The sequence below is a fragment of the Mizuhopecten yessoensis genome, unplaced genomic scaffold (genome assembly GCF_002113885.1).
Source record: "Mizuhopecten yessoensis strain PY_sf001 unplaced genomic scaffold, ASM211388v2 scaffold4729, whole genome shotgun sequence".
In the NCBI taxonomy this organism is placed as follows: domain Eukaryota; kingdom Metazoa; phylum Mollusca; class Bivalvia; order Pectinida; family Pectinidae; genus Mizuhopecten; species Mizuhopecten yessoensis.
Window position 1 is genome coordinate 30,078 of NW_018405692.1, and position 23,033 is coordinate 53,110.

Sequence of the window (23,033 nt, forward strand, 5' to 3'; positions counted from 1 at the left end):
CGGTCCGTCTTTGTTTAAATTTTTAAAATGTTAAACAAATGTGCATCTATTTGTTTCCGGTTAACGTCTCTTTACGTGGAGGTTACACTAAGCTCATAAAATAGTGCCTTTCTTTGAAACGTTTTCAGTTTAGTATTTTTCAATAATGAATATACTAAGTTTAAATAAGTCGAAACTTTAATCCAATCGATTTCATTATTTTGACAAACAGCATCCAAGCTGTTTTGTAATTTGGGATAATAGTTCTTGTTCAAAATTAGTCCTTTCAATATTTCTATATTCTTTCCTCACTGCATATGTCTCTTTTTTCCATTATATTTGATTTTGTCTAGTTTTTTAAGAAGATCAGGATTTTTCTTGCATATGGCATTTGTGTTTCCAAATGCCTTTTGAATAAGTATTTCATTTTTTTTTCTTGATTGAACATCGTTTAAGCATAACCTGCCAACTTTGTAGAGAGATCATATGGAATATTTTTGTAGTGCTAGTGATTTTGTAACGTTACATTTACACAAATTGACAAACACTCTGAAATCAGGGCGTATATTACACAGACACTCTGAAATCAGGGCGTATATTACACAGGCACTCTGAAATCAGGGCGTATGTTACACAGACACTCTGAAATCAGGGCGTATATTACACAGACACTCTGAAATCAGGGCGTATATTACACAGACACTCTGAATCAGGGCGTATATTACACAGACACTCCAAAAGATGGAACAGACACTTTGAAGGCAAGACATATATTGAACGAACTCTCTGAGGGTTGGGACATGTATTGGACAGACACTCTGAGGTTGGGACATATATTACACAGACACTCCAAAAGAGGGAGCAGACACTATGAAGGCAAGACAAATATTGAACAAACTCTCTGAGGGTTGAGACATATATTGGACAGACACTCTGGAGGCAGGGCATGTATTGGACAGACACTCTGGAGGTAGGGCATGTATTGGACAGACACTCTGAAGGTAGGGCATGTATTGGACAGACACTCTGGAGGTAGGGCATGTATTGAATAGACACTCTGGAGGTAGGGCATGTATTGGACAGACACTCTGAAGGTAGGGCATGTATTGGACAGACACTCTGAGGGTTGGGACATATATTGGACAGACACTCTGGAGGCAGGGAATATATTGGGCAGACACTCTGGAGGCAGGGAATATATTAGACAGACACTCTGGAGGCAGGGGAAATATGTAACAAATACCTCGAATAGAAAAGGGCATGTATTGAACAGACACTCTGGATGCAGGCCATGTATTGAACAGACACTCTGGATGCAGGGCATGTAGTGGACAGACACTCTGGAGGTAGGCCATGTATTGGACAGACACTCTGGGGGCAGGGAATATATTGGACAGACAATATATTGGACAGACACTCTGGATGCAGGGCATGTAGTGGACAGACACTCTGGAGGTAGGACATGTATTGGACAGACACTCTGGATGCAGGGCATGTAGTGGACAGACACTCTGGAGGTAGGACATTCTGGATGCAGGGCATGTATTGGACAGACACTGTAGAGGTAGGGCATGTATTGAACAGACACTCTGGATGCAGGCCATGTATTGAACAGACACTCTGGAGGCAGGGCATATATTGGACAGACACTCTGAGGTTTGGGACATATATTGGACAGACACTCGGAGGGTTGGTACATATGTTGGACAGACACTCTGGAGGCAGGGCATATATTGGACAGACACTCTGGGGGTTGGGACATATGTTGGACAGCCCCTCTGAGGGTTGGGACATGTATTGGACAGACCCTCTGAAGGTAGGGCATGTATTGCACAGACACTCTGGGGGTTGGGACATATATTGGACAGACACTCTGGGGGTAGGGCATGTATTGGACAGGCACTCTGGAGGTAGGGCATGCATTGGACAGACACTCTGGAGGTAGGCCATGTATTGGACAGATACTCTGGATGTAGGGCATGTATAGGACAGACACCCTGGAGGTAGGGCATGTATTGGAAAGACACTCTAGAGGTAGGGCATGTATTGGACAGCCCCTCTGGAGGTAGGGCATGTATTGGATAAAATAGACACTCTGGAGGTAGGGCATGGATTGGACAGACACTCTGGAGGTAGGACATGTATTGGACAGACACTCTGGGGGTAGGGCACGTATTGGACAGACACTCTGGAGGCATGGCATGTATTGGACAGACACTCTAGAGGCAGGGCATGTATTGGACAGACTCTCTGGAGGTAGGGCATGTATTGGATAAAATAGACACTCTGGAGGTAGGGCGTGTATTGAATAGACACTCTGGAGGGAGGGCATGTATTGAATAGACACTCTGGCGGTAGGGCATGTATTGGACAGACTCTCTGGAGGTAGGGCATGTATTGAATAGACCCTCTGGAGGTAGGGCATGTTTTGGACAGACCCTCTGGAGGTAGGGCATGTATTGAATAGACCCTCTGGAGGTAGGGCATGTTTTGGACAGACGCTCTGGAGGTAGGGCATGTATTGGATAGACACTCTGGAGGTAGGGCATGAGACACTCTGAGGGTTGGGACATGTAATATATTGAACGAACTCTCTGAGGGGTGGGACATGTATTGCACAGACACTCTGAGGGGTGGGACATGTATTGCACAGACACTCTGAGGGGTGGGACATGTATTGCACAGACACTCTGGGGGTTGGGACATGTATTGGACAGACCCTCTGGAGGCAGGGCATGTATTGGACAGACTCTCTGGAGGTAGGGCATGTATTGAATAGACACTCTGGGGGTAGGGCATGTATTGGACAGACGCTCTGGAGGCAGGGGATATATTGGACAGACACTCTGGATGCAGGGTACACAGACACTCTGAAATCAGGGCGTATATTACACAGACACTCTGAATCAGGGCGTATATTACACAGACACTCTGAATCAGGGCGTATATTACACAGACACTCCAAAAGAGGGAGCAGACACTATGAAGGCAAGACAAATATTGAACAAACTCTCTGAGGGTTGAGACATATATTGGACAGACACTCTGGGGGTTGGGACATGTATTGGCCAGACACTCTGGGGGTAGGACATGTATAAGACAGACACTCTGGAGGTAGGGCATGTTTTGGACAGACACTCTGGAGGTAGGGCATGTATTGGACAGACACTCTGGAGGAGGGCATGTATTGGACAGACACTCTAGAGGTAGGGCATGTATTGAACAGACACTCTGGAGGTAGGGCATGTATTGGACAGACACTCTGGAGGAGGGCATGTATTGGACAGACACTCTAGAGGTAGGGCATGTATTGAACAGACACTCTGGATGCAGGCCATGTATTGAACAGACACTCTGGAGGTAGGGCATGTATTGGACAGACACTCTGGAGGCAGGGCATGTATTGGACAGACACTCTGGAGGTAGGGCATGTATTGGGCAGACACTCTGGAGGTAGGGCATGCATTGGCCAGACACTCTGGAGGTAAGACATGTATTGGACAGACACTCTGGAGGCAGGGCATGTATTGGACAGACACTCTGGAGGCAGGGCATGTATTGAACAGACACTCTGGAGGTAGGGCATGGATTGGACAGACACTCTGGAGGTAGGGCATGTATTGGGCAGACACTCTGGAGGTAGGGCATGTATTGGACAGACCCTCTGGAGGTAGGGCATGTATTGGACAGACACTCAGGAGGTAGGACATGTATTGGACAGACACTTTGGAGGCAGGGCATGTATTGGACAGACACTCTAGAGGTAGGGCATGTATTGAACAGACACTCTGGATGCAGGCCATGTATTGAACAGACACTCTGGCGGTAGGGCATGTATTGGACAGACACTCTGGAGGCAGGGCATGTATTGAACAGACACTCTGGAGGTAGGGCATGTATTGGATAGAAAAGACACTCTGGAGGTAGGGCATGTATTGGACAGACACTCTGGAGGCAGGGCATGTATTGGACAGACACTCTAGAGGCAGGGCATGTATTAAACAGCCACTCTGGAGGGAGGGCATGTATTGAACAGACACTCTGCCCCTAGGGCATGTATTGGATAGAAAAGACGCTCTGGAGGTAGGGCATGTATTGTATAGAAAAGACACTCTGGAGGTAGGGCATGGATTGGATAAAATAGACACTCTGGAGGGAGGGCATGTATTGGATAAAATAGACACTCTGGGGGTAGGGCATGTATTGGACAGACACTCTGGAGGCAGGGCATGTATTAAACAGACACTCTGGAGGTAGGGCATGTATTGGATAAAATAGACACTCTGGAGGTAGGGCATGTATTGGACAGACACTCTAGAGGCAGGGCATGTATTAAACAGACACTCTGGAGGTAGGGCATGTATTGGATAAAATAGACACTCTGGAGGTAGAGCATGTATTGGACAGACACTCTAGAGGCAGGGCATGTATTGGACAAACACTCTGGAGGTAGGGCATGTATTGGACAGACACTCTGGAGGCAGGGAATATATTGGACAGACACTCTGGAGGCAGGGAATATATGTAACAAATACCTCGAATAGAAAGAAAATATTGACCTATGAAGGCAAGACATATATTGAACGAACTCTCAGAGGGTTGGGACTTATTTTGAAGGAAAACTCAGGGACATATATTAAAAAAAACTGTGTTAGCGGGGCATAATATTATATTGCATATATTGAACAATCACTCTGTTAGCGGGGCCATATATTGAACAATCACTGTTAGCGGGGCCATATATTGAACAATCACTGTTAGCAGGGCCATATATTGAACAATCACTGTTAGCAAGGCCATATATTGAAAAATCACTCTGTTAGCGGGGCCATATATTGAACAATCACTGTTAGCGGGGCCATATATTGCACAATCACTCTGTTAGCGGGGCCATATTTTGAATAAACACTCTATTAGCGGGGCCATATATTGAACAATCACTGTTAGCGGGGCCATATATTGAACAATCACTCTGTTAGCGGGGCCATATATTGAACAATCACTGTTAGCGGGGCCATATATTGAACAATCACTCTGTTAGCGGGGCCATATATTGAACAAACACTGTTAGCAGGGCCATATATTGAACAATCACTGTTAGCAAGGCCATATATTGAAAAATCACTCTGTTAGCGGGGCCATATATTGATCAATCACTGTTAGCGGGGCCATATATTGAACAATCACTCTGTTAGCGGGGCCATATTTTGAATAAACACTCTATTAGCGGGGCCATATATTGAATAAACACTGTATTAGCGGGGCCATATATTGAACAAACATTTTGTTAGCGGGGGCATAATATTATATTCAACAATCGCTCTGTTGCAGGGGCCATATATTGAACAAACCCTCTGTTAACGGTGCCATATATTGAACAATCACTCTGGTAGCGGGGCCATATATTGAACAAACCCTCTGTTAGCGGGGCCATATATTGACCAATCCCTCTGTTAGCGGGGCCATATTTTGAACAATCACTGTTAGCGGGGGCATATATTGAACAATCACTCTGTTAGCGGGGCCATATATTGAACAAACACTTTGTTAGCGGGGGCATAATATTATATTCAACAATCACTCTGTTGCAGGGGCCATATATTGAACAAACACTCTGTTAGCGGGGCCATATATTGAACGAACACTCTGTTACAGGGGCCATATATTGAACAAACACTCTGTTACAGGGGCCATATATTGAACAATTACTCTGTTTCAGGGGCCATATATTGAACAAACACTCTGTTACAGGGGCCTTATATTGAACAAACACTCTGTTAGTGGGGCCATATATTGAACAATTACTGTTAGCGGGGCCATATATTGAACAAACACTATGTTAGCGGGGACATAATATGAAATTGAACAAACACTCTGAAGGTGGGTTTTTATATCTGACGGTGGTTATGTGTTTCAAACAAACACAAGCAATTTGCGTCAATATTAATTATATCATGGTGTTATGATACCCACTGAAAACGATCTTTTGGTTTGGGGGTTGGGTTTGGGGGATTGGATATACAGAAATCACCTTGTCTGTCTGTCCGTTTGTCCATGAATCTCTTAAGCGCAAATCCTCCGAAATGGTTGGTTGGATTTTTTCGTAACTTGACACAGTGAAACTACATCTTGTGTACGATGAAATGAATTAGGGATTCTACTTTTCCTGGAAATATAAATTACTACTCCAGAAACTCTTTAACTATTTGCTGGGTATTTTGGCGCAGTGAAAGGACATCTTATGTGCAAGAAGGAAGGAATATATGATGAGCGTATTATACTCCCTGTAAACAAAGTCTGAATGCCTAGAAAAATGACATGGGGTATAACTGTGTCAGCTTGCTCACAGTTTCTCTAGGTTTTTTCCTTTTTCTTTTTGCTTCATTTATGACAGTTTCAGAGAATTCCCAAGCAAAAGATTTCTTTCTACTTTTAGAAATTTAATTTTAGTTTTAAACGAAAGCATACTATTTGTTGTAGGGTAAATGCTGTTTGCTACAATCAAGTGTATTCACAACTCTTAGATCAACGCTTGTTTTATGGAGAGATTGGCCCTGGACGTGCTATCCCTGCGAATATGAGAAAGGTGTTCGCTGGCAAATTTTGCAGTCTCATTCTACCGCTATGTGTCCCGGTGTATCGGCGTATACTGAGGTGTGTATACCAATAGCCATACATATTCTTGTGTCTCTTATTCTTTACAGGAACTACACAAATATGCGACTTAACTGTGTGTTTTGCTCTGTACAAGGAAAATATGAAGGTGTTACTAACTTGTTTCTTTAACTCTAGACAGGGAACAAACTCGTGTGACGTACTTTTTTTAGGGGGGGAGGGATATGCTGGAATCAGATAGTCCGTCTGTCCGTTTATCCATCTGTCTGTCGTGTAGTTGTGCCCTCTGAAATAATTTTGCATGCTGGGACAATGGAAGAGAGTTATGTCCCAAAACTTTAAAAAAATTACAAAACCTTGTCTGACCATGCATTTCCTCATTTTTCTATTGGTTTCTTTGAAACCTTTTGTATAGTGGCAGTACCATATGAACCATAAATAAGTAATTTTCTAGTAAACCATTTCATTACACATATTATTGACAATATCCTAAGGCAGTGCATGCTTGCCCGTGGTCATCATGTCATATACTAGCACGGTGTAGTAATTTTGTTTGCTTACCTCTATGTTATATAAGTATACCCCTGCAACGAAGTAAGGGAAGGGAGTATACTGGAAACACAGTCTGTCTGTCTGTCGTCCGCAGTAACTTGTCCGGAAAACTCCTCCTTAACTAACCGATGGGTTTCATTGAGACTTTGCACGAATAATCGGTATCTTATGTAGTTGTGCACAGGCATTTTAATTTGGAATTTCGACCCTTTTTGGTGGAGTAAGGGCCCCTTTGTTCAAAATACTTTTCCGCGCCACTCCTCCTTAACTAACAGGTGGATTTCATTGAAACTTTGCATGAATATAACTTGGCGGAAGCGGGGGTATTAGTCAGCCATTCTGGCGACAACTCTAGTTGTACCTGACATCTTGTCCATGTGACACGGACAAGGATGTCAACTGACCTGTTTTATGGGTCACTGAGAACCTGGAAGGTAGGGTATAAAAGACATAACATAAGTCTAGTTTTTGTCGACTTTTAAACGTACGTCCATGCTGGCAGCACGCTTCACCAGTACATAATAAATTATCATCAACAAAATGTGGACTTATTATATTATACATATTTAATTGTGCCCCCTGAACTAATTTTGCGTTTTGCACCTTTTTAATAGAGTTATGCCCCTTAACGTAAATAATTGACAATATTTTGTTTGACTTTGCATTTTCTTATTTTTCAATAGATTTCTTTAAAACTTTTCCTGTAGTGGCAGTACCATGCAGATGTACCGAACCTTCCTCTTTTGGCCTAATCCTTACGAATTTAACATAGAAAGTATTCCTTACAATTTTGCGTATTCACTATATGGTTTTGTCTTGTTTCTGCCGATTCCAGATTTTTTCCCGTTTCCACATCGTTTTATCTTAATATCCTGATACATTTGTAGCAGTCATCTCGGTGGTTTGAATTAGCCTAGAAACGGAAGCGTATATCTGACTGTGAACACACTTCCTATTTCTTTAGCGAGAAAAGGGCGGGAAAATATGGGCTCTCGATGAAAGAGACAAATATATTAGAAATCAAAAACTAATGGGATCAAACCTTTAAACAAGAGTACAGAGAATGAAAACTATTGGCCAGTGTCCCTTACATTTGTTGTTTCCAAGCTCATGGAACATATTGTCTGCAAACACTTACTACAACATTTTAAACAGAACAATGTCCTAACAACCCTTAACCACGGTTTCCGCTCAGGGTACTCGTGCGAAACTCATATGTCTCTAACCATCGACGACTTTGTCAAGAACAAGATAAGGGTTTAAAAACTAACGTTATAATATTAGATTTGTTCAAGGCATTTTATACAGTGCCCCATGATAAGCTACTATATAAGTTGGAAAACTATGGGATACGAGGACCACTCCTTGAATGGACACGTCCCTTTCTATGTAGCCGCCATATGCACATAGTATATCTTTCGATAAACAGCAAATAATCACATTTCTATGACTTTAACAACCAATTCTTCAAATCTGTATCCAAAAACCCATACCTCGACCTTATGATCTCGGAGGATCTGAAATGAAATACACATATAAACAATAAATGTAGTAAAGCGAGTTCTATATTTGGGTTCCTACGTCGGAACTTACGAAACGGCTCAAGAACATGCAAAACAAATTGTGCTGTTTAATGGCTTTATTTCCACAAACCTCCGGAGAGGGTGAAAAACTGAAACATAGCAATACAAAAATTGTCTCACTCATACTGCTTACAAATATGAAATGAAATAGAAATTCTTATACTTCATCATGATTATTGAAATAAAATGAAATTAATAAAAAAAAGTCTCCGAGTTTATCATAACTTCCAATAAATTTAAGCATACTTGTTTAGAACAATATAATATAAAATGTCACCACATTATTACATTGCAGTGTTTCCTACCACAAGGAACCTTCCTTTTTACATTTCCAAGGAAATTAAAACATACCAATTACCATAGCAATAATCAGAAAACAAACAAGGATTGCCTTCAGCCTCAAGACTAGGTTAATTATAAAATATCTCAAATTTTAAATTGTAGCTTGCACGTAGGGTGTTATATAGAGGAACTGTAAAATAATTAGATATAGATATACTATTTCACTCTTCTGTACCGGATTACTGACATAGACCTGAGTTTCATAGATCCAGAATACCGTAGGCATACTAAAATGTGTATAGAAATGTACACAAACACCATACTGAGCTAGTATAACGTCATAAGAAACAATCATTCAAAAGTTCAAGCAATGGGGTAACATACTACAGTTAACACAATAAACCTACACGGTAGTGGCAGTGGGGATGTGATTGAATTCGTCTGTAAACATGTTCAACATGAGAAACATGTGAAGAGTGAATGGTGCGGACGTGTTCTTATGAGCTCGTGGAGAAAAAATTCTTAGAAGAGAGGAAGCAGTTATAGACGTCAATTTAGACAGCTGGTAGAATAGTGTTTGAACTGAGCAGTATTTGTACAGCTTGTTATCCCTATTCTAGCCCGGTTGCCGTCGTCTATCGAACTCTACCAATACCCGCCACGCTGGCAAACCCGACGCCATTTTGGTTTCTGAAAAAATATGTCGGACCAGATATCATGAACACAATATGACTCGACCCTGAACATTCTTTGGTCCCCCTGCACCAGAAAAGCTCCCATTCAAGTGTTTTTATCGTTTTTATATGAACTTTTAAAAACATTTTATTTGTAGAGTCAGGGCGACCCCGCGGCCTCTGAACTGTTTTCTGAACTTTTATATGAACTTTTACTGTTTTAAATGACCTTTTATCCATAAGTCATTGTTGCTATCGTGTGCGAGAGCTCTGGCCGACCAAGCCCTTGTGTCTGCCGTTACTCCATTTATTGCAGTAACCCAAATACTCTACTGCCTGTTCTACATTGACTCACTCGGCAGTGTATTTTTCAATCTAATTCATAAGACTACAGTGCATCGTTCTTATTTCGTTTTAACTGTGTTCCACTGTTTTTACCAAATACTGAAGTTGTGACATATTTTTACCGTGTGTTTTATACAGCTTACATCATGGTGTGTGTTTTATTGATTTTAAGCGTTACAAATCTGTGTCAAGGTGCTACAAAATGGTGTGTCGACATATAAAACTGGTGAATTATCGTACTTCCATAAAAACATTCCGATTCTGCATGCCTAATCATCCAACATGAGCTTAACCTTGAAAAGATCAACCCGTAATCGCCAACCACCAAAAACTTTTACACCATCAAAAAATGCCTCCGTCATCGTACCATCTACCAGCACAACCTACCATCTTAACAAACCAAAAGCTATCAAAAAAAAGAAATTTGAAGCCTGTCAACGAACATTTGACGTAGACATTTGAAGCATCTAACGTGCTTCATATGTTTGGATGACTTGCCCATCCCCGGATTGAACCTGATTCGTTCTTGTACATATTAGATCCAGTCAACACATGTGTTCCATTACACTCAACATATTTTATTAACTTCACATTGGAGAGTTCCACATATAACAGATGGCGAGTATGGACGAGTTATGTCCCTTTACCTGACTGAATATATACAATAGACAGATACCACATTCCGTCTTCTTTTTTTTTTTTCTTAAAGAATTAATCATCTCAAATGAAATATTTATAGAAAATTAACCTTTCTCTTTCTTTAAACTTATCAATTATAATAATATGAAATGTTCTACAGTAATTAAATGGTGGATAACAAACCTCAACTTGAAAATGTGTTATAAGTCTTCGCTAAAGTTCATCTCTGGCAGTGCTGGTCGTTCGGAAGAGTTCATCCGCTTCTTGGAACTCTTCTATTTACAACTTATGAAACAAAGAAAATCACAGTGAAAACCAGAATTATAACTGGAACATAAGGCTACAAACGACCAAAGCGATATTCAACCAGTATAAGATCGATCCAACATGCCCTATGTGCAATAATCAACCAGAAACTAGACAACATTTTATTGCTCAGTGTTTGAGCTCAATCGATATTCGAACCAGGTACGTCGCAAAACTCAACTCAATACTCGACGATATATTACCGATTCGGTGTGAAGAAGAAATCACTTGGATCACAATCAACCACAGACAATTCTTCAAGGCTAAGAACGTATGTGTCAAAAAGGACGTAGACTGTGCAATCCTGTAAACCTCCAGGAACTATCTATACGCGCTACACATCAACAGACTCAACAACCAAGGGCTCTCCAACAGTATAGCAACATAACCCTAAATTGCACCCGCAAAATTTCTCGATAACAAGTTGACAGCTAGATAAAGCTGTTTAAATGAAGTATATACTCCAAGGAGCCATAATAAAGCACCAATGAGCTGAGCCGACCTAATATGGCTGGATCTACAAATACAGATACAGATACATGGCGAAGCATGTGGCTGCTTCGGTATCAAAAATGTCCGCCTGACAAGAGAGCAAGGGAAGGGAGAAAACTCCAGAATAAAACATAAAGGGAGACAAAGAGACAGCACACAAATGCTTTTGTATCACTTGTTCTGTCTACACTGGAACATAGTGCGATTACATGGGACTACTACTTAAAATCAAAGATCTTAAAACTGGAACGGATCCAGAGGCGAGCAACACGTTTCATCTGTTGGGATAACAAGTCCAGGGAAAGAGGCAGTGTTGAATCCATGCTAAAAGAATCTCAGCCTAAATCATTGCAATACATGCGTAGGGGGTTACGCCTCACATCTGTATACAGGGTGGTTGAGGGGCTAGTGTCATCGTTACCTACGCATCACATCTGTATACAGGGTGGTTGAGGGGCTGGTGACAGCATTACCTACGCCTCTCATCTGTATACAGGGTGGTTGAGGGGCTAGTGTCATCGTTACCTACGCATCACATCTCTATACAGGGTGGATGAGGGGCTAGTGCCAGCGTTAACTACGCCTCACATCTGTATACAGGGTAGTTGAGGGGCTGGTGACAGCATTACCTACGCCTCACATCTGTATACAGGGTGGTTGAGGGGCTGGTGACAGCGTTACCTACGCCTCACATCTGTATACAGGGTAGTTGAGGGGCTAGTGCCAGCGTTACCTACGCCTCACATCTATATACAGGGTGGTTGAGAGTCTAGTGCCAGCGTTACCTACGCCTCACATCTTTATACAGGGGGTTTGTGGGGCTAGTGCCAGCGTTACCTACGCCTCACATCTATATACAGGGTGGTTGAGAGTCTAGTGCCAGCGTTACCTACGCCTCACATCTATATACATGGGGGTTGAGAGTCTAGTGCCAGCGTTACCTACGCCTCACATCTTTATACAGGGGGTTTGAGGGGCTAGTGCCAGCGTTACCTACGCCTCACATCTATATACATGGTGGTTGAGAGTCTAGTGCCAGCGTTACCTACGCCTAACATCTGTATACAGGGTGGTAGAGGGGCTAGTGCCAGCGTGAACTACGCCTCACATCTTTATACATGGTGGTTGAGGGGCTAGGGCCAGCGTTACGTACGCCTAACATCTGTATACAGGGTCGTTGAGGGGCTAGTGCCAGTGTTAACTAAGACTCACATATCTATACAGGGATGTTGAGGGGCTAGTGCCAGTGTTAACTAAGACTCACATATCTATACAGGGATGTTGAGGGGCTAGTGCCAGGGTTAAGTACGCCTCACATCTCTATACAGGGTGGTAGAGGGGCTAGTGCCAGCGTTACCGACGCCTCACATCTATATACATGGTGGTTGAGAGGCTAGTGCCAGCGTTACCGACGCCTCACATCTATATACATGGTGGGTGAGAGTCTAGTGCCAGCGTTCCCTACGCCTAACATCTGTATACAGGGTGGTAGAGGGGCTAGTGCCAGCGTTATCTACGCCTCACATCTGTATACAGGGTGGTGGTGAGGGGATAGTGCCAGCGTTACCTACGCCCCACATCTCTATACAGGGTGGTAGAGGGGCTAGTGCCAGCGTTAACTACCCCTCACATCTGTATACAGGGTGGTGGTGAGGGGATAGTGCCAGCGTTAACTACCCCTCACATATGTATACAGGGTGTTTGAGGGGCTAGTGCCAGCATTACCTCCCCCTCACGTCTCTATACAGGGTGATTGAGGGGCTAGTGCCAGCTTTACCTACGCCTCACATCTTTTTACAGGGTGGTTGAGGGGCCAGTGTCACCGTTACCTACGCCTCACATATGGATACAGGGTGGTTGAGGGGCTAGGGACAGCGTTAACTACGCCTCACATATGTATACAGGGTGGTTGAGTGGCTAGTGCCAGCGTTACCGACGCCTCACATCTATATACATGGGGGTTGAGAGTCTAGTGCCAGCTTTACCTACGCCTCACATCTTTATACAGGGTGGCTGAGGGGCTAGTGCCAGCGCTACGTACGCCTCACATCTTTATACAGGGTGTTTGAGGGGCTGGTGACAGCGTTCCCTACGCCTCACATCTATATACATGGGGGTTGAGAGTCTAGTGCCAGCTTTACCTACGCCTAACATCTCTATACAGGGTGGTAGAGGGGCTAGTGTCATCCATACCTACGCATCACATCTGTATACAGGGTAGTTGAGGGGCTGGTGACAACATTGCCTACGCCTCACATCTGTATACATGGTGGTTGAGAGGCTAGTGCCAGCGTTACCGACGCCTCACATCTATATACATGGGGGTTGAGAGTCTAGTGCCAGCGTTCCCTACGCCTAACATCTGTATACAGGGTCGTTGAGGGGCTAGTGCCAGTGTTAACTAAGACTCACATATCTATACAGGGATGTTGAGGGGCTAGTGCCAGTGTTAACTAAGACTCACATATCTATACAGGGATGTTGAGGGGCTAGTGCCAGTGTTAACTACGCATCACATCTCTATACATGGAGGTTGAGGGGCTAGTGCCAGCGTTAACTACGCCTCACATCTTTATACATGGTGGTTGAGGGGCTAGTGCCAGCGTTAACTACGCCTCACATATGTATACAGGGTGGTTGAGGGGCTAGTGCCAGCGTTACCTACGCCTCACATATGTATACAGGGTGGTTGAGGGGCTGGTAACAGCGTTACCTACGCCTCACATCTGTATACAGGGCGGTAGAGGGGCTAGTGTCATCGTTACCTACGCCTCACATCTGTATACAGGGTGGGTGAGGGGCTAGTGCCAGCATTACCTACCCCTCACGTCTCTATACAGGGTGATTGAGGGGCTAGTGCCAGCGTTACCTACGCAAAAGACGTATCCAAACAACAAAAAGATTAAAGGATTTTCATTGTAAAAATATGGTGAACGACCATTAGACAAACCACTCCAAGTGCTTAGTAAATATACCAGCAAAATCTGACACTGCTTCTGAAACAGGCTTCTTTGTACGGACAATTATGGAGAGGAATCAACTAGAAAACCACCAAGTACTTGCCAGTTCTGAGACAGCCTTCAAGGCTGGCCCCACCAACATGTAAGGCTAGCTTCGCTCTCTCTCATCCGTCGCATTGATGTCAGGAATTGGATTCAAGTGACCTACCAATTCAGATTCAGAGTGACACTTGCATTGTCATTATACAATTTACGTGTATACGGGGGGCATAGTATCCTTGTCACCCCCAGGTGACAGCTTTAGTTATTAAGTTCTTATAAGCTCATCAATGAATTCAACTTCATACGAAAACAAAAACAAATCGGCCAGAATTGGGCCACAGTTTGTTTCCATAGGAATGCCTGAAGCCTGATGGAAAGAAAACTTGCCACCAAACCCAGTGAATGCATTGTCAACCAGGAACTCAATCATTCTCAATACAGTGCCTCAGCATATTTCATTCTGGCTTTGTTGTATTTTTCACAAAATATGCGCCAAAATAATTCACAACCATATATTGATATCGTCGTTCGCCTCATATTAATTGAACGAAGACGTTCCTTCAGTTTGGTATGGGGCATGGTAATATAAAGGGGTCAAAAGTTTTTATAAAAAGAAATGTTTTTGAGAAGAGGATGTGCAAGGTTGAACATAAGATCTTTTGAATTCTGCAGAATCCACATGAAACTGTATAGGTTAGGTTTTCCGTGGTAACGGGTATCTAGCAAGCTTAGTTCTTTCTATAAGCAGGTATAGAAAATATAAAAGTGTTTGCAGGCAAGGATTAAGCTGTTAGTTGCTTTACCAGCAGACACAACTACATACCTACATTTTATCATGAAGATCGTTGAGTGTGGTTTGGCCATGGGGATCACGAAATGTAGACTTGTATTTTGTTTTCATGTTAGATTTCAAGCATCTAGTGTTTTGTTTTTGAATGATGGAGAACACCAGAACGCACGATTATCTCGTGATTATTACTCTCAGGGAACACAGAAACATAATATTAACTCGTATCTGCAACTCTGTATACATACCACGGGAACATTGGTCAAGCTTGGATTTATAACTCCAATCAGTGAACACAGGTTTAATACAGGGAATATATGTTTAGCCTATTGTTGTATGCTAGTGTAAACACAATTATATGGTTCACACGTATGTACATCTAGTTTTTTCCCCCAGGAATGTACCACTACTGTTCTGGATTCCACACTGCATCGGTACGACACGACAGCAGTAGTTTTTTCCGCCATTATGATCCTTCTGGAGGTGAGATCATTTTAACCAACAGCTAGTATTGTTCTGAAGGTAAGGTCGTCCTTAGGGACACCTGGTATAAAGGTAAGGTCGTCCTCAGGGACACCTGGTATAAAAGTAAGGTCGTCTTCAAGGACACCTGGTATAAAGGTAAGGTCGTCCTCAGGGACACCTGGTATAAAGGTAAGGTCGTCCTCAGGGACACCTGGTATAAAGGTTAAGTCGTCCTTAGGGACACCTGGTATAAAGGTAAGGTCGTCCTGAGGGACACCTGGTATAAAGGCATCAGATTAACCATTTAACTGGAGGTATATTATATTAATGAATTTGTTTGACAAAATGAAAAAAGTTACTTTGATGATGTTACAGGTGCTGTTGATTATAATCCTGGATAGAGCCTACAAGGTTCGAGTGGATCCAAAAGAGGGAGAACAGGCCAGGGGACTTTTTTCAAGTCTTTTCTTAAACAATAGGTATGGTACAGTTAACATGACTTCACTTACACCAACTATTAAACAAGCATGCTACAGGGCACATGACTTCTCTTACAAAAACCATTAAACAAGCATGCTACAGGGCACATGCCTTCTCGTACACAAACCATTAAACAAGCATGCTACTGGGCACATGACTTCTCTTACACAAACCATTAAACAAGCATGCTACAGGGCACATGACATCTCTTATACAAACCATTAAACAAGCATGCTACAGGGCACATGACTTCTCGTACACCAACCATTAAACAAGCATGCTACAGTTCACATGACTTCTCTTACACAAACTATTAAACAAGCATGCTACAGGACACATGACTTCTCGTACACAAACTAGTAAACATGCATGCTACAGTTCACATGAGTTCTCTTACACAAAATATTAAACAAGTATGCTACAGGGCACGTGACTTCTCTTACACAAACTAGTAAACAAGCATGCTACATTTCACACGACTTCTCAAACACAAACTATTAAACAAGGATGCTACAGGGCACATGACTTTTCGTACACAAACCATTAAACAAGCATGCTACAGGGCACATGACTTTTCGTACACAAACCATTAAACAAGCATGCTACAGGGCACATGACTTTTCGTACACAAACCATTGAACAAGCATGCTACGTACAGTTCACATGAGTTCTCTTACACAAAATATTAAACAAGTATGCTACAGGGCACGTGACTTCTCTTACACAAACTAGTAAACAAGCATGCTACATTTCACACGACTTCTCAAACACAAACTATTAAACAAGGATGCTACAGGGCACGTGACTATTCTTACACAAACTAGTAAACAAGCATGCTACATGGCACACGACTTTTCTCTTACACAAACTAGTAAACAAGCATGCTGCAGGGCACATGACTTCTCTTACACAAACTATTAAACAAGCATGCTACAGTTCACACGACTTCTCTAACACAAACTATTAAACAAGGATGCTACAGTGCACGTGACTTCTCTTACACAAACTAGTAAACAAGCATGCTACATGGCACACGACTTTTCTCTTACACAAACTAGTAAACAAGTATGCTGCAGGGCACATGACTTCTCTTACACAAACTATTAAACAAGCATGCTACAGTTCACACGACTTCTCTAACACAAACTAGTAAACAAGCATGCTACAGGACACATGACTTCTCTTACACAAACTATTAAACATGCATGCTACAGGACACAAGACTTCTCTTACACAAACTATCAAACATGCATGCTACAGTTCACATGAGTTCTCTTACACAAAATATTAAACAAGTATGCTACAGGGCACGTGACTTCTCTTACACAAACTAGTAAACAGGCATGCTACATTTCACACGACTTCTCAAAAACAAACTATTAAACAAGGATGCTACAGGGCACGTGACTATTCTTAAACAAACCATTAAACAAGCATGCTACAGGGCACATGACTTCTCGTACACAAACCATTAAACAAGCATGCTACAGTTCACATGACTTCTCTTACACAAAATATTAAACAAGCATGCTACAGGACACGCGACTTCTCTTACACAAACCAGTAAACAAGCATGCTACAGGACACGCGACTTCTCTTATACAAACTATTAAACAAGCATGGTACAGGGCACGTGACTTCTCTTACACAAACTATTTAACAAGTATGCTACAGGACACACGACTTCTCTTACACAAACTAATAAACAAGCATGCTACAGTTCACGTGACTTCTCTTACACAAACTAGATAACAAGCATGCTACAGGGTACATGACTTCTCTTACACAAACTGTTAAACAAGCATGCTACAGGGCACGTGACTTTTCCTACACAAACCATTAAACAAGCATGCTACATGACACACGACTTGTCTTACACAAACCAGTAAACAAGCATGCTACAGGGCACGTGCCTTCTCTTACACAAACTAGTAAACAAGCATGCTACAGGGCACATGACTTCTCTTACACAAACAAGTAAACAAGCATGCTACAGGGCACACGACTTGTCTTACACAAACCAGTAAACCAGCATGCTACAGGGCACGTGACTTCTCTTACACAAACTATTAAACAAGCATGCTACAGGGCACGTGACTTCTATTACACAAACTATCAAACAAGCATGCTACGGGGCACATGACTTCTCCTACACCAGATATGTAACAAGCATGCTACAGGGCACATGACTTCTCTTACACAAACTAGTAAACAAGCATGCTACAGGGCACGTGACTTCTCTTACACAAACTAATAAACAAGCATGCTACAGGGCACATGACTTCTCGTACACAAACTATTAAACAAGCATGCTACAGGGCACGTGACTTCTCCTACACCAGATATGTTACAGGCATGCTACAGGGCACATGACTTCTCGTACACAAACTAGTAAACAAGCATGCTACAGGGCACATGACTTCTCCTACACCAGATATGTTACAGGCATGCTACAGGGCACATGACTTCTCTTACACATACTATTAAACAAGCATGCTACAGGGCACGTGACTTCTCCTACACCAGATATGTTACAGGCATGCTACAAGGCACATGACCTCTCGTACACAAACTAGTAAACAAGCATGCTACAGGGCACATGACTTCTCGTACACAAACTATTAAACAAGCATGCTACAGGGCACATGACTTCTCTTACACAAACTCTTAAACAAGCATGTATTCTACAGGGCACGTGACTTCTCTTACACAAACTATTAAACAAGCATGCTACAGGGCACGTGACTTCTCCTACACCAGATATGTTACAGGCATGCTACAGGGCACATGACCTCTCGTACACATACTATTAAACAAGCATGCTACAGGGCACGTGACTTCTCCTACACCAGATATGTTACAGGCATGCTACAGGGCACATGACCTCTCGTACACATACTATTAAACAAGCATGCTACAGGGCACACGACTTCTCTTAAACATACTATTAAACAAGCATACTACAGGACACATGACTTCTCTTACACATACTATTTAACAAGCATGCTACAGGGCACATGACTTCTCTTACACAAACTCTTAAACAAGCATGCTACAGGGCACATGACTTTTCCTTAATCGTCTCTCTTCGACAACAGGCAAGGTACACTTTGTACATGACATACGACGTTGGTTTACTCCTATTCTTTAGCAACAGATACAGTGCAGGTTGTCACGAGGTGTGGTATATATGGCCAAAATTAATACAAACTAGCATTACCAACTTATATCAAACATATATACATTTATTTACAACCAAGCAAATCATACAATGTACACAACATAAATACCACAAAGTACACAATCACACTGTGCAACAATCTTTCACTCACTCCTAACACTACATAGACCCCCGGTTTACCCTTTACAAATAGTTCACCCTACATCAATAAATATAACTTATAGAGTCCATCAAGTGCTGTTACAGTCTCTGCACATGTATTCCACAGTATCAGAGTACACCTTAGTTATACGGTTCATGTCACTCAAGACGGAGCTCAACACTTCTCTCCATATTGGTGAAATCGTTCCCGGTTGAATCATAGGTCCAATACAAGGTCGAATCAAGGTCACACCAGGTTTACATCTGGTTACAGCCAAACCGACTCCTACATAAGGTCTATCTATGGTCGGGGTCACATAAAGAGGTTACCTACAAGGCATAACCAATGATATATAGTACATAATCTAGCCCGAATGTCTAGTACAACACATTAATATATATGCCTTGAGTATTTCAGACGGTCTACACTTCCTTTAGGAAATACTAAATTCCCTAGTCAGGTTTTTACCATAATAGCCCATTTCTCACTCTGGTGATCAACTACATACACACTAGTTATATAGCATTAGACTATACTTATAATAAACCCCCTATTTAATAACCATATAATATACGCTCTCGTATCACCCAACAATTACATATTTGATAATACTCCCAGGTAGCTTCATCCGGACACACAGCCTCATGGACACAGTCCACACAAACACAGGGCACACAGCCTCACAAAACAGCTTCGAAGCACACAGCTTGGAATTTATATCTAAAGGCACACAGCCATCATTAGCACCCAGCTAATACATATTGGCAATGGAATTGGAGTTCAGGCACACAGCCCTCCCAGCACCTAGCTATCCATGTAGAGATATAGGCACACAGCCATCATTAGCACCCAGCTAATACATTGTGTCGTTGAGCCCTAGACCACAACCCTCACTGTCAACGTTCTGTGCGGTACTACCCCACCCTACCTTGGGTACCTTGTAAAATACCTGGTAATTGCATGCCTAGCATGTGTTCCTCACCTTACCTGAGCCACCTGAGACACCTACAGTCCCAACACTGGTCAAACCAGTTTTCAAACTCACCTGGGTGACAGCACGTGCCCTTCACGTATGAATGAACTGTCACGGTTGAGTAACCTCAATAGTACACACTATAGTAAACACTGTAGTAAAGAGTATCTTGACACAGGTCGCATGACTTGTCTTACTCTCCACCTAAACAACAGGCATGGTACGGGACACGCGACCTTTTTTTATATCTCTCCTAAACATCAGACATGCTACAAGACACAAGACTTCTTAAATCTACTCTCTTCAACAACAGGTAAGGTACATTTTGTACATTGCTCACGACATTATTTACACCTTCTCCTCAACATTATGTATGGTATAGGTCAGATGACATTTATTGCACCAACTCTTTAACAGGTGTGTTACAGGTCACATAACCTCGTACACCTACTCCTCAACAACAGGCATGGTACTTGTTAAAAAAATCACCTCACATATATTCCACAACATCAGGTATTTCACAGGTGAGACAAAAAAATATTCACACGTGTACTCCTCAACAGCAGTAATAGTGCAGGTAAGTAAATTTCTCAACTTATAACTCCTCAACAAGAGGTATTGTATAGATCAGAAGAATCGTTTCACACCTTCTCCTTAACAACAGATAAGGAACAGGTTCGGATATTTAGTACATGTCCTATTTAAACAAGTAGGGCACAGGTTCTGATATTTATTACAAGTCCTCCTAAAACAACAGATAAGGAATAGGTTCTGATATTTATTACACGTCCTCCTTAAACAACAGATAAGGAACAGGTTCGGATAGTTATTACACGTCCTCCTAAAACAACATATAAGGAACAGGTTCGGATATTTAGTACATGTCCTATTTAAACAAGTAGGGCACAGGATCTGATATTTATAACACGTCCTCATAAAACAACAGATAAGGAACAGGTTCGGATCTTTATTACATGTCATATTTAAACAAGTAGAGCACAGGTTCTGATATTTATTACAAGTCCTCCTAAAACAACAGATAAGGAACGGGTTCGGATATTTATTACATGTCCTATTTAAACAAGTAGGGCACGGGTTCTGATATTTATAACACGTCCTCATAAAACAACAGATAAGGAACAGGTTCGGATATTTATTACATGTCATATTTAAACAAGTAGGGCACAGGTTCTGATATTTATTACACGTCCTCCTAAAACAACAGATAAGGAACAGTTTCGGATATTTATTACACGTCCTCCTAAAACAACATATAAGGAACAGGTTCGGATATTTATTACATGTCATATTTAAACAAGTAGGGCACAGGTTCCGATATTTATTACACGTCCTCCTAAAACAACATATAAGGAACAGGTTCGGATATTTATTACATGTCCTCCTAAAACAACAGATAAGGAACAGATTCGGATATTTATTACATGTCCTATTTAAACAAGTAGGGCACAGGTTCGGATATTTATAACACGTCCTCCTAAAACAAAAGATAAGGAACAGGTTCGGATATTTATTACACGTCCTCCTAAAACAACAGATAAGGAACAGGTTCGGATATTTATTACATGTCCTATTTAAACAAGTAGGGCACAGGTTCGGATATTTATTACACGTCCTCCTAAAACAACAGATAAGGAACAGGTTCGGATATTTATTACATGTCCTATCTAAACAAGTAGGGCACAGGTTCGGATATTTATAACACGTCCTCCTAAAACAAAAGATAAGGAACAGGTTCGGATATTTATAACACGTCCTCCTAAAACAACAAGTAAGGCATATGTTTGGATATTTATTACATGTCCTAAATAACAGGTAAGGCATATGTTTGGATATTAATCAATGTCCTCCTTAAACATTAAGTATGGCACAGGTTCTGATATTTATAACACGTCCTCCTAAAACAACAGGTAAAGTACAGGTTCGAATATTTACAAGGGAGTAGAGTTTTCTTGTCCATACTCCTACCGAACAGGTATAAGCTCTCACGTTCCCCTACATATAAGGTATTTTAAGGTTAAAAGGCTATTCTGACATCCGTTACAGCCATACATGAATATACTGACTTTCAGTCACATGCAGTCTATATAAATTTTGCTGGTAAATATGTAAACCATGTTGTTATGATAGATACTTAACTTTCCTAGATACAACATGAATTGCATCAGGCAGTGCCTACACTTATTTATCACAGTTTGATTTCAAATTTTTTTTTTCCCGTTTTAGATTCATCAATGATACAACGATGCCGAAATGTAAATACTTTGCATTGGGACTCTGTTTGTTTAAAGTTGTGTCATTAGTAAGTATTACCATACTGGTTAGAGCCTTCATATCATATATAAATCAATGAAACTCTACATCACACATCTCAACCGTACAACCACATACTATACTATATACTAGTACTATACTACGTCACATGAGTTATATACTATATACTAGTACTATACTACGTTACATGAGTTATACACTATATACTAGTACTTTTTTTTTTTTTTTTTTTTTTTTTTTTTTT

At 41.7% G+C, this 23,033-nt stretch overlaps 1 protein-coding gene across 1 annotated transcript in view; it reads left to right on the plus strand.

Moving 5' to 3' along the window:
• LOC110449640 overlaps nt 1-23,033 on the plus strand; it is a 126,908-nt gene that overhangs the window by 20,368 nt on the left and 83,507 nt on the right. The window contains exons 7-10 of the mRNA XM_021496625.1: nt 6,460-6,633; nt 15,653-15,739; nt 16,097-16,200; nt 22,742-22,817. Coding sequence (XP_021352300.1) covers nt 6,460-6,633; nt 15,653-15,739; nt 16,097-16,200; nt 22,742-22,817 — 441 coding nt within the window. The remainder of the gene's footprint in view (nt 1-6,459; nt 6,634-15,652; nt 15,740-16,096; nt 16,201-22,741; nt 22,818-23,033) is intronic.